The sequence below is a fragment of the Schistocerca americana genome, chromosome 1, assembly GCF_021461395.2.
Source record: "Schistocerca americana isolate TAMUIC-IGC-003095 chromosome 1, iqSchAmer2.1, whole genome shotgun sequence".
Lineage (NCBI taxonomy): Eukaryota > Metazoa > Arthropoda > Insecta > Orthoptera > Acrididae > Schistocerca > Schistocerca americana.
Genome location: NC_060119.1, coordinates 606,904,099 through 606,922,318, shown reverse-complemented (window position 1 = coordinate 606,922,318; position 18,220 = coordinate 606,904,099). Strand labels below are relative to the sequence as shown.

At 39.2% G+C, this 18,220-nt stretch overlaps 1 protein-coding gene across 1 annotated transcript; it reads right to left on the bottom strand.

The window, feature by feature from the left end:
- Positions 1–596: 596 nt before the first annotated feature.
- LOC124607163 (aldo-keto reductase family 1 member B1-like) lies at positions 597–7,495 on the bottom strand. The gene is made up of 7 exons (XM_047139379.1): positions 7,244–7,495; positions 6,751–6,918; positions 6,532–6,648; positions 2,139–2,330; positions 1,533–1,739; positions 1,019–1,167; positions 597–924 (listed from the first exon to the last, which is right to left on the bottom strand). Exons 1-7 carry the CDS (start codon positions 7,478–7,480, stop codon positions 870–872), a joined length of 1,125 nt encoding a protein of 374 aa, XP_046995335.1. The 5' UTR covers positions 7,481–7,495; the 3' UTR covers positions 597–869.
- Between the last annotated feature and the right edge of the window lie 10,725 nt (positions 7,496–18,220).

Sequence of the window (18,220 nt, the reverse complement as noted above, 5' to 3'; positions counted from 1 at the left end):
AAGGAAAACATCTAAATTACTGCAGAATTATGTGCCTGTTGGGTAAGAGGATCCTACCAGTAAGTTAAGCAGGGAAGTCTTTATGCAGCAGTTACTGACTTACCAGAGCTTTGCAGGTTCAAATCCATCTGCTTACATTCTATTTTTCTTCATGGATAGAAGTACTTAATAAAACTGAAGGTAAACTACTTAGTGAAAAAATTACACAATAATACAGATTATCAGAACACGTATCACATTATTACCACACAGGCAGTCTTTTACCAGCAACTAATAATTCACAATGTATTTTTATGAATATAATCCAAGTTTCTTTTATGGTGACTATTGGGAAAAATAAATGGACATACACCAAATTGTGTCTTATTCAATATGCGTTGTGTAGACTGCATTTATCCTGTAATAGACTGTCAACACAAAGTTAAGGAAGAAAGTAATGGAATGATATTATGAAACTATGTTATGACTATATCCCCTCTCCTTCCCTTCAAAAACAAGGTTTACTTTTAACTTGTCACCAGTCAGTCAGTGCATCAAAATCAACGGACCATTGGTGTAGCCTCCCACTTAACCCCCAAAAATTCCAGAACAAGAACTTTCAGCAAACAAGTTTAATTTAATACAGCTGGCTGTGCAGGATACAAGTTCAATGTAATTAACAGCAAACATAGTATGCATGTGCAGTACATTTTCTTCACGAAGAGTTAAAAATGCAGCGAGAATGAGAAACCCATACAAAATCATGGGCTTTGACACATTCTTGGGTTAAGGACAAGAGCTTTGGTCAGTTTAATGAGGATTAAATGATATTCACATCATTAAATTTTACATAATTTTCTCTTGGCATTTCCTCTTCCTTCCAATAAGGTTTAACTTTTTACTGGAAATTCATCCTTAAAAGGATAGTGCTTGTGATCATTCACACTGAAAGAAACAAAAAAGTATAAATAGAAGTATGAACCACTATCAAATAACAGACGTATACTATGCCAGAAATATAAACACAGAATGTACATACTCATTCAGATGACAGAACCTTCCCTTGCAGTCAAATGTATCTATGTATGCCATATCATCAGCTGAGAGCTCAAAGTCAAATATTTTGAAATTTTCTTCAATCCGTGATTTTGTTACAGATTTTGGTATGGTAATGTTGCCACGCTGAACCTGAAATTCAAATTTCCTTGAATAAGCTAATAGGGCAATAGAAAGCATAAAAGAAACCAGTTTCCTCATGCAATGAAAAGTAGGCAGGCATATAAAAAGATATTGTCTGAAAGTTTTAACTAAGAATTCAATATTGTGACATGCCTGTATACTACAAAACTCCAAGTACTCCATCCAAGACTTTCAAATGTTGAATATATAATTAAGCTTACTTTGTTTGTTTAGTAATTTTCTGGAGAATTTCATTACCAGAGTAAAATTTCAACTACCACTAGCCACATCTTTCTTCACTTTGTATACCCGTATCTGTGATGACACCTTATAATAAACATGCATGCAGTATTATACATTATCAAATAACTGACCTGGTATCTCAATAATATCTGTGCAGTAGACTTTCCATATTTTGAAGCAACTTTCTTTAACTTGGGATCATCCATGAGCTGCGGATCTGTAGGTTTCGCCCATGGACGATCTGGCGATCCAAGGGGGCTGTAGGCTGTAATGACAATTCCTTTGGATTTGCAATACTCTATTAGCTTTTTCTGGTTGAGGTATGGGTGGCATTCAACCTGCAAATAGAGGACCAATTTTTGTGAAAGGTGATACCTGTGAAATTAAGTGTTTCCCAAACACATGTAGACCATTCCTCTCACTGTGTTTTTGTAAAAATGCTTGTTACAGAAATATTTTTAAAAAGATTTCATGACATTCAACACATTTTACAGATATTTATTTACAATATGAATGTAACACAAATTAACTTATATTAATTATCAGCATTCAGAGCATAAACAATAATAATTATTATTATTATAATGCAGTAGGTAACATATTACAAAAGACACTGCAAAACACTAAAAACTGATTTCTGTTTGTGTGTGTGTGTGTGTGTGTGTGTGTGTGTGTGTGTGTGTGTGTGTGTGTGCGCGTGTGCGTGATATATATATATATATAGATAGATAACTTACCTGATTTGTAACAGGTTTTATTTCAGCAATAGCCAGTATACGATCAGTTTGTTCCTCAGTGAAATTTGAAATACCAATTGATTTAGTGAGACCCAATTTCACAGCCTTCTCCATTTCCTTCCATGTGTCAACATAATCAGCATCACTGTATAACATTTTTCCATCTTTCTTAGGAAAGAGTTCATCTCCTTCCTGAAATTAATTATGGTTTAAATTAAGTGAATGAAATAACATGTTTATAAAGTTAAAATGTGCACCATAAGTGGACTGTAAGGAAGCGAACTGTGGACAATAGAAGCTTTTAAAATGTGGTGATCACAGAAGAATGCATGTAACTAATGAGGATGTACTGAATAGAGCCGGGGAGAAAAATCTGTGATACCACTTGACTGAAAGAAAGGGTCAGCTGATAGAACACATACGACCACCACCACCACCACCACCACCACCACCACCACTGGACCCATTCATAAGTTAGACACATTCAGTTCTCAGTGGAGTCTCCATTTAAATTTAGAAGACACTGTATCTAAATCAGATTCAGCCCAATTGCTAGCACCATCAATTGTCCAACCTAAGGGATTGCCAAATAACTAAGCCACTTTCCTTCAGCCACTTACAGGCAAAATAGACACTAGTCAATTTATCTAAAAATTAAAATCCTTCAGGCTGAAACCAAGTGATGTGCTCAGTTTTCATGTTTTATTACTGTGTATTATGCTTCCTCTAATGAGATTAAGTATTTTCGCAAAGGATATGCTAGATCTCTTTAAATATTGTCTCACTTCAACTTGTTTTGAATGGGACAACAAATTTTATGAGCAAATTGATGGCTTGGCTATGGGGAACCCACTCATTGCAGCTGAGAGTTTTTATATGGAAAATCTAGAAGCAGCAGCCTTTCAGATGGCAAAGAAGAAACCCTCATGTTGGTTTTGGTATGTGGATGATACTTTCATTACATGGGCTCTTTGAGAAAAATAGCTTCATGAATTTCTGAATCTTCTGAATAATCTCATAATTAAATGTTTCTCTGAGACTTAAGTCTCTTCATTATCTATGATAATGATTGAAGTAGAAGAAAAGAATTAAAATTTTTGCTGTGGCTGGGACTCAAACCCAGGTCTTCTTGCTTGCTAAGATGAAATGCTAACCATTACACCACCACAGGGCAATGGTCAACACTGCTGCACAAACTACCCAGGTAGAGTGCCCTCCCAACAAACTTTAGTTCGTATCTTCTGCTTATTTTCCCAGGGCTCTCTGACATTCGAATAGCACCCCAGCGTTCCGATGTCAGAGCCCTGGCAGTAGTGACAATGTAAGGGAAAATAAGCAGAAGATATGAATTGAAGTTTGTGTTGGGGAGGGCACTCAACTTGGGTAGTTCGTGCAGCAATGTTAACCATTGTCATGTGGTGGTGTAATGGTTAGCATTTCTGCCTAACAAGCAAGAAGACCTGGGTTTCAGTCCCAGCCACAACACAAACTTTAATTCATTTCTTCTGTTTTGATCACTTCTGAATAATATTAAAGTTTTCTATGGAGAAAAAAACAGAAACTCATTTTGATTTTTGGGTGCACGGGTACTTCGAAAACATTATGGAGCGTTATGCCCTGAAATCAACAAGAAGCTCAGCCACATGGTTTGATACCTTCACAGAAAGTAATCATCCCAAGCAGAAAGGAAGAGTGATAAAAACACTGGTGGAGTGGGCTAAAAGAATCTTAACCACTGCATGTGGAAGATAGAATATTTGTTTCTTCTGGAGGCCTTAACTGATCACTAACAAAGAGATAAATAGGGTACTACATCCTAAAATGTATATATCTTCTAACAAAGAAGAACCAACTACAAGGAAAGGTTTTGTTCAATTTGTAAATACTGCCAAAGGGCACTTCAGCAAATTGCTAAGAACACGCAATATTGATATCGTGTTTCCTTCAACAAAGGTGCACAAATATTTGTATACTACAAAGAAGCTATGCCTGCAGTTTACAACAGTAAGAGTGTGTAAAATCCATTGCTTTGAGTGAAGTGCACATAGGAACTAGAAAAAGACGCATTTAACTGCCTTAAGGAATGCAATAACAATAGTCACTGGGAAAAGACAAATCAGCAGCAGAAGATCATGTACTAGGATAAGAAAACACCAAATTAATTCTCTGAAATGTGGTTTTAGCATGATCTAAGAAGTACAACACTAGGATGTACAGAGGGGCCATAGAAATACAAATGCACAACAACAACTTTAACAAAAGAGTATTGAAATTAGACATCATGTGGGCCTTAGTACGAAAAAAAAAAAAAAAAAAGAAAAAAAACCAGTACAAACTCTTCCCCAGAAGACACACACACACACACACACACACACACACACACACACACACACACACACACACACAAAAACCATAGGGTAAGTCAGCACGACTGCGTGATCTTAGGCAGTAGTCTGAGTCACAAACCAACCATTAAGTGGATTATTTCATTCTGCACCAACTTTGAGTCATCAAAGCCTCTATGATGTATCCAGTATCTGAAGACTAAATGTTACAGAAATAATTTGGCTTGGACCACAGCCTAACACCCTTAATACAAATTTCAGCAACATCACAAATGTCAGCCGTGACAGCCTTAATTTTATAAATCTTACACTTTCACCACCTTTACCCTGATCTCATCCATGTACACGGTAATATGTAGTGCCTTTGATGCACATATTAATGAACAACTTGTTTGTATCAAAACAAAAATTCACTTGAGCAAACTATAAAATTACAAGACAGAGTTGGCCACGAACTACATCCAGGAGGCAAAATGTTTAGTACTGCCAAACATAAGAAGTACACAGCACCAGCATAGCCTTCATAACATAGTTCTTTCCTTGAGGAGGGAAAGGTTAAAATCATTTTCTGCTAGTATAGCTATAAGCTATATATTTCGACAAAACAAGCCATCAACGGTGGCAAGTTCCATCACTGGTGACATCAGAGTCACTTTAATTCACTGGAATTCATCTGCAAATCACAATTCAGCATGGATTAAATAATGAACTTACTGGTGATGATGTTCATAGAAAGCAACTCTCTTGAAAGACTGTCCCAGATACCAATTTTGGAACAGTCTGATAGGTAGAAGAGAGCTACACCTGTTATTGAAAAAGCTTGTATCCTATGTCCCGTTTAAGTACCATATTAGTTTCAAAGTTATGACTTCATAATAATCAAGAATAACACTCAAACCAGATTTAAAGTACCTGAAGTTATATTTAAGGGGCCTAAAACCCTACAAGTCATTTGGCCCCTTAAATATGGAAAAAAAACCTGCACAATATTTATTAATGTACATAGGTTTGCCCCAGTTTCAATTCACTGTTTCTACCAATGAATGTCCAGTTTGAGTTGTTCCATATCCCTGAAGGCTGTCCTTTAGGATGGGATTTATGGAACTATGTGGAATAAATGTACGCGACAAGTGTTTCCTACAACAAAAAAAAGAGTACAATACAAGGGCTGTATTGATGAAATTGCTCTAACTTTTGACACTATCAGCAATATCTCTCTATTTTTTTCCTTCAAAGGACTAATCTGTACTGCACCAATGTATACCTTATTTTGAACATCAACAGTTTGCTTGTGAGATGGTGAAGAATAAAGAATGTGTCAAGACAATATGAGTACATTCTCCATTCTGTGGATCTGTTTATGGCCCTAATGAAAATCCCAAATTTTCCAATTTGGTCTGATTTTCAAATTTTTAATCTATCTGAAAGCACCAATAACAATAACACCCTCATTTAAATTTCCTACACAGGTCAGACATCGAGAGTGTAAAAATGTGTGACCGATGTCATAATAGCACCACTGGTCTACACCATCAGGTGTCTTTTCCTTCAATACTTAGCAATATATGCATTACAATGCCTCAAAATTATTATTTAGATGTTCAAAGTTCTGAAATTATGTTTAGTTGCAAATCAAGAGCCACTGCTATGAGAAACTGACGGCAGATCTGATTCAATAATTTTTTTTACAACACAGCTTTAAAAATAATGAAACGCTTATGCTGTGTACAGTAGGCCTAACAAAATTACCACTAACGAATGACCTACACATTCATATGTGAGGCGATTAAAAGCTTCGCTTATTTAACCAGTGCATCAGCAACTCGTATACAGTCACAAACAGCACTTAAAATTGTCAAAGCACACAACATATACCTACCTTTCCAGCACTATTACACAAAAAAAGGGCTGAAAGTTACAGAATGTCCACATATATTTCTTTTAAAGAAATTTCGGCTACCTGCCAGATCACATGATTCTTGCACTGATACTTTATAGACAAAGCCAGCACTATTCAGTTTACTTAACTATTGATATATTCTACCTACCTTGTACCCCATTGGCCAGTGGATGAGATAGAGATCCAAATAGTCCAAGCCTAGATTTTTAAGCGTGTTTTTCAGAGCAGGGATAACACAGTCTGGGCGATGGCATGTATTCCACAGCTGAAAGATTTTCCAATGACTTTTAGATTATGTTCAATTTTACCAGATAATGGTATAATTTTAAGTTACAAGTTTTGGTATAACAAATTCTTTTATGCCTACCTTACTGGTAATGTAGATATCTTCTCTCTTTACAGTGCCATCGGCTATCTTGGCTTTTATTGCTGCTCCTACTTCAGGTTCATTCTGATAAATAAAAGCACAGTCTATGTGCCTGTATCCAACATCAAATGCATGTTTAACAGCGTCTGTTACTTCACCAGGTTTTGACTGTAAACATAAAGACAAATAGTTTGGTTAAATTAGGAACACTTTCACACAGCTGCCACTACGCATTTGTCGCCAATACAAACTGAAATACAATTCCTTGGGATTTAGTGAATACACAAACCTGGTGCAAAAATTCACTTCATATTTTAAAAATTAGTTGTCAAATCGTAGGCTCACACGCGTTGCATATACTAATGCATTATATTCTTACACCGCTCGTTTACTGCGAAACAGCAAGTAAACGCAGACATGCGGTACCTCACTTGACAGCACTATTGTGGTAAAACTAACAACAATATCTGGTTCGAGCAGCGGTATTACTCACTTTCCAGGTGCCTAGGCCAAAAATAGGGAACTCTTGTCCGTTGTTGAACTTCACTTTCGGTACTGCCATTGCCGGTACGTCTTTCCTTTCGTGGTGTGACTGTGATACTGAACTTCTGACCAGCACAGAACAGTTCCACAAGCGACAGCTAACCGGCACGTCATGCGCGCAACCATTTATAAACGCGCAACTTCTCTGCAGGCCTGCGCGCCACGTTACCCCCACTGCGCACCACATCGCCGGACGTTGTCAGCTATTGGTTCGCAGCAGCTTCGGCGTCAGGCAGGTGCTGCCAGCGAACTCAGGAAATTATTAGCAGGCTGTGTACTTTATGTTAATGAATGGCGTTATCGCTGTTTTCATTGGCGCTGAATTTTACAATTTTGATGAGGTGGATTTACAGTTTGTCAGATTTCATGTTCAGTATTCTCTTACTGCCGTCATTTTAATAGCCAATACATAAAAAATCTTGCACTTTCACGTCGAAAGATAACTTGGTAACCAGCAGATTGGCAACCTCGTTAACAGATGTTGTACTACTACTCTCGTCTGGTCGTCAGCATCTCGCCGCTGAGAGAGCAACGTATTTTTTAATTATTATTATTTACACAAAAACCACAGCCGACTTTACAACGTTATGAAGACCACCGACACCGATGTGCTCTGCATACTGCTTATTTTTGTGTATTGCAGTACTGACTGTGTCAAGAGAAATAGAAATTGGTAACGTTTTGACTTCGATTGTTATGAGATGTGCAGCTGTGGTACAGTACTTCCCTAGATATTAAAAGACCCGCTGATCCGTCTATAAGCGAGCTCTCTTGCTAATTTGTTATTTTAGACCCGATAGTTACAGAGAGCGTGATTGTGTGAAGTCACGTAATAGGCTAAACTGTATAGACTTCACGTTCTAGTAAAAAGTAGAGTGCATGTGCATTATTATTAAATACACAACACATTTCAAATGAGAGACAAATACTGTGACCCAGGATAGGTAAACAATAATCACAACAGTTGGTGTTAAGACCTACATCACGGTATTCCGGTTCCCAATAAATACAAACACGAACAGAGAAATTCTGAGGAAAGCCTGGATAATTTCCAAGAGATCTGCCGTCTATTCAAAACATTTTGAAGCAGAGGACATACCGATAATAACAATTGATCCTTTCAAAGATTTACGAGGAAACTGTCAGAGACACCCACGGACTCGACCATATTTACGTCAAGGTCAAGTTCAAAAATTTTCTCCAGTTCACCACATTATTTAGGTAAATCTACTGTATATGAGTCTGGGAAAGACTCAAATAAAAGAAGAATAGTGAGAAGAAGATATTCGTAAGAGAAATGAAGAGTGGATTGCAGAAAATGCGATTAAAAAATTAACAGATGTGTGTGATAAAATAGACACGCAATCCAAGTTGACACTGCACGACAGCTGACTGGGAGCGACAGTAAGTGGTAAAATGCATTTAAGGTCGCTCCAACAAGCCATCGCGCCAGTTGTCAATGTAAGGCCTCCGTGTACGGTCAAACTTGTTTGTCAAATTCGCTCTTTTCTATCAACGGTTTTTTTAAAACAAGCTCGTGCACGTATCATCAAAATTTGTCAATTTAACCTCGCTTTTAAAGCAGACGCTATTCGAGTCGTGAAGTATTTTGACACTAATGCGAATGGGTGCCAATGCAAAGCAATCCTTGCACTGATTTCAGTGCAAGTAGAAACAGAAAAGGAGACACTAGTCCAGGGTATGAGAGAGAAATATATCCATAACAATCTGTTAAAGGAAACATTACATTCAGAAGACGATGATTACGTCACTTTCTGAGACTGGAGACTCGAACTTTTAATAAATGGTTCAAATGGCTCTGAGCACTATGGGACTTAACATCTGAGGTCATCAGCCCCCTAGAACTTAGAACTACTTAAACCTAACTAACCTAAGGACATCACACACATCCATGCCCGAGACAAGATTCGAACCTGCGACTGTAGCGTTAGCGCGGTTCCAAACTGAAGCGCCTAGAACCGCTCGGCCACTTAGACCGGCGAACTTTTAATAGTTGTAGGCAATTTCATAAGTAGGGCATCCACAGCTAAAATAATTATACATAGTGAAACGAAAACTCAAACAAATTAAAACATATCTGAGCCTAGAAATACTGGTAAAACTGATTGAGAATCCAATTTTCCGCATTACCAGTCTCTGTGCGACTACAATAAAATAGCTCCTGTGCTAAATTTGACTCTCAATCAGTTTTGCCAGCATGCCAACACCTAAGTATATTTTAATTTGTTTGAATATTCCATTCGCTATGTATTTTAACAACTAAGCTACTTCGTCTGTAATTGTAAAAGAAGCCACAAGTATGGGAAAATTTATTCGCTCCTACATGGCCATCTAATGACAGTTGATTAAAGTATCGTAACGAGGGAACGCACACATCATCCGTGGAAGAATCGGAGAGCTTTGATTTTTTTAGTTTTGCTGCACTCTCGCTTTCATATTGGGCCTAGAATATTAATTTTCTTCTCGACATCTTCCTGCATAACATATGGCTCGGGAGGCACAACACCTCTACCATTTTGGTAATTTCTAGTGCTGTTTTGTTTTTAGGGTTACGTACCTCAATCGGCAAAAACGGAGCATTTATAGGATCACTTTATTGTCTGTCCGTCGGTCTGTCTGCCCTACTGTCAGAACCCTTTTTATAAGGAACGGGTGGACTCATCAAGCTGAAATTCATATCACATACTAAGGTCTACAGACTCTTGACGGTACAAAAAATTGAAGCTTTTAAGTGAATACATTCAAAAGCTACAACCTTTGTGTCTTGTGACAGCCAGAGCGAGAGCACCAGCAGCAGCGAGTACTGTTTGTATAAAGCGTTTATTTTGCATTTTGTTTACGACCTTCCACTAAGGAAGGGATTCTATTTGTGTTTATCTGCTCTGCATAGTAACTAACAGTTCTTGATAAAACTTTACGTAGTTTTCGTGTTAGATTTCTTAGTGTTTTCTTGATCGTTTAGAACAGAAAGCGCCCTAAAACCGTGTTTTGTTTGTTTCGCGGCCGTTAGCCACTAGTCACTTGAATCAGCAGTTGTCTTGTGACAGCCAGAGCGAGAGCACCAGCAGCAGCGAGTACTGTTTGTGTAAAGCGTTTATTTTGCATTTTGTTTACGACCTTCCACTAAGGAAGGGATTCTATTTGTGTTTATCTGCTCTGCATAGTAACTAACAGTTCTTGATAAAACTTTACGTAGTTTTCGTGTTAGGTTTTTTAGTGTTTTCTTGATCGTTTAGAACAGAAAGCGCCCTAAAACCGTGTTCTGTTTGTTTCGCGGCCGTTAGCCACTAGTCACTTGAATCAGCAGTTGTCTTGTGACAGCCAGAGCGAGAGCACCAGCAGCAGCGAGTACTGTTTGTATAAAGCGTTTATTTTGCATTTTGTTTACGACCTTCCACTAAGGAAGGGATTCTATTTGTGTTTATCTGCTCTGCATAGTAACTAACAGTTCTTGATAAAACTTTACGTAGTTTTCGTGTTAGATTTCTTAGTGTTTTCTTGATCGTCTAGAACAGAAAGCGCCCTAAAACCGTCTTTTGTTTGTTTCGCGGCCGTTAGCCACTAGTCACTTGAATCAGCAGTTGTCTTGTGACAGCCAGAGCGAGAGCACCAGCAGCAGCGAGTACTGTTTGTATAAAGCGTTTTTGTACTTATTTGCTGCGCTTAGCTTTTAAATAGTTTTTCTGGGAAAACCTAGCGTAGTTTTCGCGTCTCGTATTTCAGTGAGTGTTTCTTGATTATCAGAGTAGCTCATCAGAAGATTATCTTGGGAATTTGTCACCGTATAGAGTAGGGTAAACATAGTCATGTGTAGGGACTGTGGTTGTTGTGAGCGGACGCAAGGAGAATTGGCCACTCTTCGGGGGCAGGTGGAGGCTTTGTCTGTTAGGCTCATCGAGCTCGAGGCGCAGGCGTCGGCTCGTAGTGGCGTTGGGGCAACTGTGGTGAGACCTATGCCTACTTCGGTGGCCTTGGAATCACATGGAACCCCTGATGTCGCTGCGCCTTCCGGCAGTGAGCATCTTACCGCTCAGCCATCACTCCAGGGTGAATGGCGGACAGTGGTGGGCTCGCGCGTGCCTGGCCGAAAGGCGAAGGTGGGATCTGGCCGCGTGGCAGCTGCCTTACCCCTTTCCAACAGGTACGGGGTGCTTCCTAGTGGTGATGACATCGTTTCCGAGCCACCACAGGATGCCTCGCCTGTTGGGCCAGTGGCCGATTCTCCGGCAAGGTCCCGACAGTCACAGAGGGCGGGCCTATTAGTTTTAGGGAGCTCCAACGTTAGGCGGGTTATGAAGCCCCTTAGGAAAATAGCGGGTAGGTCGGGGAAGAATGCCAGTGTGCACTCGGTGTGCTTGCCGGGGGGTCTCGTCCGTAATGTGGAGGAGGCCCTTCCGGCAGCTATTGAACGCACTGGGTGTGACCGGCTGCAGATAGTAGCACATGTCGGAACGAATGACGCCTGCCGCTTGGGTTCTGAGGCCATCCTTGGTTCCTTCCGGCGGCTGGCTGATTTGGTGAAGACAACCAGCATCGCACGCGGAGTGCAAGCTGAGCTTAATATCTGCAGCATAGTGCCCAGAGTCGATCGCGGTCCTCTGGTTTGGAGCCGTGTGGAGGGTCTAAACCAGAGGCTCAGACGACTCTGCGACTATAATGGTTGCAAATTCATCGACCTCCGTTATTGGGTGGAGAACTGTAGGGCCCCCCTAGACAGGTCAGGCGTGCACTACACACCGGAAGCAGCTACTAGGGTAGCAGAGTACGTGTGGCATGCACACGGGGTTTTTTAGGTTAGAGGGACCCCCCCTTGGGCGAAACGATAAAATACCTGACGGCTTACCAGAGAGGACATTATCATTGTTGATAAAGAACGTCCGTCCTCAGAGACCAAAAACAGGAAAAATTAACGTAATATTGGTAAACTGCAGGAGTATCCAGGGCAAGGTTCCTGAATTAGTATCTCTTATTGAAGGAAATAGTGCGCATATAGTATTAGGAACGGAAAGTTGGTTAAAACCGGAAGTGAACAGTAACGAAATCCTAGACACAGAATGGAATATATACCGCAAGGATAGGATAAACGCCAATGGTGGAGGAGTATTTATAGCAGTAAAGAATTCAATAATATCCAGTGAAGTTATTAGCGAATGCGAATGTGAAATAATCTGGGTTAAGTTAAGTATCAAAGGTGGGTCAGATATGATAGTCGGATGCTTCTATAGACCACCTGCATCAGCAACCGTAGTAGTTGAGCGCCTCAGAGAGAACCTGCAGAACGTCGTGAAGAAGTTTCGTGATCATACTATTGTAATAGAGGGAGACTTCAATCTACCAGGTATAGAATGGGATAGTCACACAATCAGAACTGGAGCCAGGGACAGAGACTCTTGTGACATTATCCTGACTGCCTTGTCCGAGAATTACTTCGAGCAGATAGTTAGAGAACCAACTCGTGAAGCTAACGTTTTAGACCTCATAGCAACAAATAGACCGGAACTTTTCGACTCCGTGAATGTAGAAGAGGGTATCAGTGATCATAAGTCAGTGGTTGCATCAATGACTACAAGTGTAATAAGAAATGCCAAGAAAGGAAGGAAAATATATTTGCTTAACGAGAGTGATAGGGCACAAATCGCAGAATATCTGAGTGACCACCATCAAACGTTCATTTCTGAGGAAGAGGATGTGGAACAAAAATGGAAAAAATTCAGAAACATCGTCCAGTATGCCTTAGATAAGTTCGTACCGACTAAGGTCCAAAGCGAGGGGAAAGATCCACCGTGGTATAACAATCATGTACGAAAGGTACTACGGAAACAAAGAAAGCTTCATCATAGGTTTAAGAGTAGTCGAATCATAGCTGATAAGGAAAAGCTGAACGAAGCGAAAAAGAGCGTAAAGAGAGCAATGAGAGAAGCATTCAACGAATTCGAACATAAAACATTGGCAAACAATCTAAACAAGAACCCTAAAAAGTTTTGGTCATATGTAAAATCGGTAAGCGGATCTAAATCCCCAATTCAGTCACTCGTTGACCACGATGGCACCGAAACAGAGGACGACCGAAGAAAGGCAGAAATACTGAATTCAGTGTTCCGAAACTGTTTCACTGCGGAAAATCGTAACACGGTCCCTGACTTCAGCCGTCGCACGGACGCCAAAATGGAAAATATTGAAATAAACGATATCGGAATTGAAAAACAACTGCTATCACTTAGTAGCGGAAAAGCATCCCGACCAGACGAGATACCCTTAAGATTCTACAGTGATTATGCTAAAGAACTTGCCCCCTTTCTATCAGCAATTTATCGTAGATCGCTGGAAGAACGTAAAGTACCTAGCGACTGGAAGAAAGCGCAGGTCGTTCCCATTTTCAAGAAGGGTCATAAATCAGATGCGAATAATTATAGGCCTATTTCGCTTACGTCAATCTGTTGTAGAATAATGGAACATGTTTTGTGTTCTCGTATTATGACGTTCTTAGATAATACAAATCTCCTTCATCATAACCAACATGGATTCCGCAAACAGAGATCATGTGAAACTCAGCTCGCCCTATTTGCCCAAGAAATTCACAGTGCCGTAGACACTGGCGAGCAGATTGATGCCGTATTCCTGGACTTCAGGAAGGCATTTGATATGGTTCCGCACTTACGTTTAGTGAAAAAAATACGAGCTTACGGAATATCGGACCAAGTTTGTGATTGGATTCAGGATTTCCTAGAAGAAAGAACACAACATGTCATTCTTAACGGTTCAAAATCTGCAGATGTAGACGTAATTTCGGGAGTACCGCAGGGAAGCGTGATAGGACCTTTATTGTTTACAATATACATAAATGACTTAGTTGACAACATCGGTAGCTCCGTGAGGCTATTTGCAGATGACACGGTTGTCTACAAGAAAGTAGCAACATCAGAAGACTCGTACGTACTCCAGGAGGACCTGCAGAGGATTAATGCATGGTGCGACAGCTGGCAGCTTTCCCTAAACGTAGATAAATGTAATATAATGCGCATACATAGGGGCAGAAATCCATTCCAGTACGATTATGCCATAGGTGGTAAATCATTGGAAGCGGTAACGACCGTAAAATACTTAGGAGTTACTATCCGGAGCGATCTGAAGTGGAATGATCACATAAAACAAATAGTGGGAAAAGCAGGCGCCAGGTTGAGATTCATAGGAAGAATTCTAAGAAAATGTGACTCATCGACGAAAGAAGTAGCTTACAAAACGCTTGTTCGTCCGATTCTTGAGTATTGCTCATCAGTATGGGACCCTTACCAGGTTGGATTAATAGAAGAGAGAGACATGATCCAGCGAAAAGCAGCGCGATTCGTCATGGGGACATTTAGTCAGCGCGAGAGCGTTACGGAGATGCTGAACAAGCTCCAGTGGCGGACACTTCAAGAAAGGCGTTACGCAATATGGAGAGGTTTATTATCGAAATTACGAGAGAGCACATTCCGGGAAGAGATGGGCAACATATTACTACCGCCCACATATATCTCGCGTAATGATCACAACGAAAAGATCCGAGAAATTAGAGCAAATACGGAGACTTACAAGCAGTCGTTCTTCCCACGCACAATTCGTGAATGGAACAGGGAAGGGGGGATCAGATAGTGGTACAATAAGTACCCTCCGCCACACACCGTAAGGTGGCTCGCGGAGTATAGATGTAGATGTATTTTGATACTCGAAAACTCACTGTTCAAAACCTATATAGTACTTTCTGTTGACTTGGAATCATGAAATTTGTCAAGAAACAAGGATTCACAGTACAACCAAAGGAAAAAAATCTGAAACTTGTGAATCTGTATTTATGTCGCATGAAAAAGAAATTGTCACTTATTACCTGTCTGTCTGTCTGTTAAGCCCCCTTTTTCTCAGGGGTGGGTAGAAGTATCAAGTTGAAATTAATGTCACTTACTGACATCTGTGGTCCTTTGCTGGAGTAGCAAATTTAACCTTCTAAACCAATGCAATCGAAAGATATGGTCACTTATGTCATAAATTTTGATACTCGAAAACTCACTCATTAAAACCTAGAGGGTGCTTCCTGTTGATACAAAATCATGAAATTTGGCAAGAAGCAAAGTTTCAGAGTACAAGCAGGAAAAAATCAGAACATTTTAGTTTGTAATTATATCACACAAAAAAACATTTCTCATGTCATTTGTATCTGTTGTCAAAATCGAAATTAAAACATTCACTAAAGTCTTCGAATCCCAGGGACCGATATCGTGCTAGTACCAATGCCGATAACAAGGAAAAGTCATAGAGATTACTGATTCCAGCAGTGGATGTACTATATATATGCAATGAAGTTTCTATGGGACCCTCAGTGAGCGAGTTATACTCGCACCTGACCAATTTTTAGCCTTGATCATAACTTCCATAGTTGTGGAAATTCAGTGTGCAATGAGGAAAATTGTAATACAATTCCTTTTCGCTGAACACTAACTCCAACAGCATCCTCCTTCATGTCAAATCTACCATCAATGAAACTTTATTTCACACACACCCTTTGTGTCCATGGACAAAGCTTTGACCAACATAGTGAAAAATGTCAAACTATTTGGTATTGTGTCGAGGTTGTAAGGCCATCATAAACGATAAACACGTTTGTCAATTTGTTTTGGTCAAACAACTTTCGATGAGCAAAAATATTTCACACGCACACGCACGCAATTTTCTTAGTCTCTATGATGAAAATTATTTTTTGTCCGAAAATGCACACGATATTATCGATTACGTAAAAAGAAATCTCTTCACTTCTTAGCTAATACTGTTCTTTTTTACCTTTTTTTGTTGTTTGAAGTGAAGGTCGGTAGACTCGTGGCATGCTGAAAAACGTTTAATTTGGGTTTCTATAATCTCAGGTAAATTACTGTTTTCGCGCCTTGCGAGAAAATTCAGACTAGTTTTAATTTCGTATGTATCGCGTTGGCAACGTAAGGGAAATATGTAATAAAGCAAAATCTGTAACATTTATAAATTGGGGATTGATGATCGTTAATATGAAATGCGCAAAAATGCCAAATTAAACAATTATTATCTAACGAAAGACGCTTTTTATACAGACATCTGGCATCTCGTGCATTAATCTCACAGTTTTTAACATAACAAAGAATTTTTTGCCGTATTGCAGCAAGATACAGTGAAATTACAATGATCTTAGCCCGACTCTGGAGCGAAAGAAAAAAGCATTCATAGTAAAGTCATATCAGTAATCGCAATTGGCGATAATAATGGCACAATTAAACAAATTCCTAACAGGAATACACTTTTAGTTCATTTGAACAAAATGGAAAAAAATAAGAGTCTGGCAGCATAAGATGCTGTCTGAAAGGCGCGCGACTAAAGAAGAAGAGAGAGAAAAACGACCTCGCATTCTTATATAGAACAAAATACATTTGATAATGTTACGCCGCTCTCATTATCCTGAGTGTACATATTCGCTGACTTGCTGCGCAGTTCATTGACTCATGGTTAAATTATATCTTTAATTCTTGGTATTTCGATAGGGAAAGAAAATAGTATGTTATTACTTCGCGGGCAGGTCAAAACTCAAAATATTACACACTATCGGGAATAGCTACAAATACAGATAAAGCATTGCTAACATTGACTGCCACTGTGTTTATAGTAGAAGAAGAAAACTAGACGCAAGTCCAGGGAATGGTTTAAAATAAAAGGGAAGTATACACAATTAAACTTGTTGAAAGAATGGCTACAGTCAGAATGTGATGAGTACATCAACTTCCTGGGACTACACAGTGAAATTTTTAAGAACTTACTTCCAACGTTGGAACTGACATGGCCAATCTGAACGTAATAACATGTTTTAGAAACAGGGTCAAGGGAATGTGGATTGGTTAGGCAAGATACAGGAAAAACATCATTCACCCTTTAGTTTAAACATTTTATTTATTATTATTAAACATTCCAGTATTTTAATAAATGTGATAACAGGGTTTAAAGAACTTGAATAAAATAACTTGTAGTGTAATTACATGTTTGCTCAAGCATTTGAGAAGGGTTTACAGTTGCCCAGTTTGAGAGATTCCATGCATTTGTGGGTTAAATTATTATTATTATTATTTTAGTGGTAGGTGTGGACTAGTACAATTTTTGTGTCAAGTCTTATATGGGGTTTTTACTGTTATATTTTTGTTGTTGTTGATGTTCCGTGAATGAATGTTCACTTGTAGCAGGGCATGACTGTTGTAGAACGCATCTCAAATAAATAGACTGCACATGATGGAGCTAGATCAGGGTAGTAACAGGGTTGAGCCAGATGAAGAATTGTTGAGTTTTCCTATGGGATGGGAGGTGTGGAACACAGGCGTTAGAGGCAAATCGGAGGCAGACCGAGAACAGCAGGATCTGAACGGTGAAATCAGTGAGAAAGAAGGGGAGGTAAAATTGAATAGGCATGTGGAGGCTCTTGTTTATATAAATAAGAACACAGATGAGAACATAGCGAGGAAAATCCGGCCTCGACAGTACAACAGTGCTCAAGTGTATAGAGTAACATCACCAATTGCTGAAGACGGGCTAGCCATCCCAGCACCTTACTAGTTCTTAAAGGAAGTGTTAACCACATAAGAGGAAAAAAAACAATTTAAGAGACTCCCTAAAAATGTGTTTTCAAATCCTGTAAATCTGCCAATGAGTTCATAATGTTTAGCAATGATCAAGCAACAGGACATTTTTTAAAAAAATCTATTAACTATTTAAGGAAATCAGTCATTTGAGGGAAACCATTAACAAGTTTTCAAGGCAAGCTTCCAATTGTGTATAATTACTTTAAAATATTAAAGTATCAGTGATTCCACCACACTTAATAAAATCTTACAATCTCTTTAAATTAAACAAACAAGAAATTTCTTAA

Bases quoted from the DNA above. Each gene is read 5' to 3' on its own strand.
- LOC124607163 (XM_047139379.1), bottom strand. From the start codon at position 7,480: ATGTGGTGCGCAGTGGGGGTAACGTGGCGCGCAGGCCTGCAGAGAAGT. The intron at 6,649-6,750 runs GTAGGCATAAAA...AAAATCTTTCAG, and splicing joins ATATCTACATTACCAGTAAG to CTGTGGAATACATGCCATCG. The intron at 1,168-1,532 runs GTCAGTTATTTG...TTTGAATTTCAG, and splicing joins AGATATTATTGAGATACCAG to GTTCAGCGTGGCAACATTAC.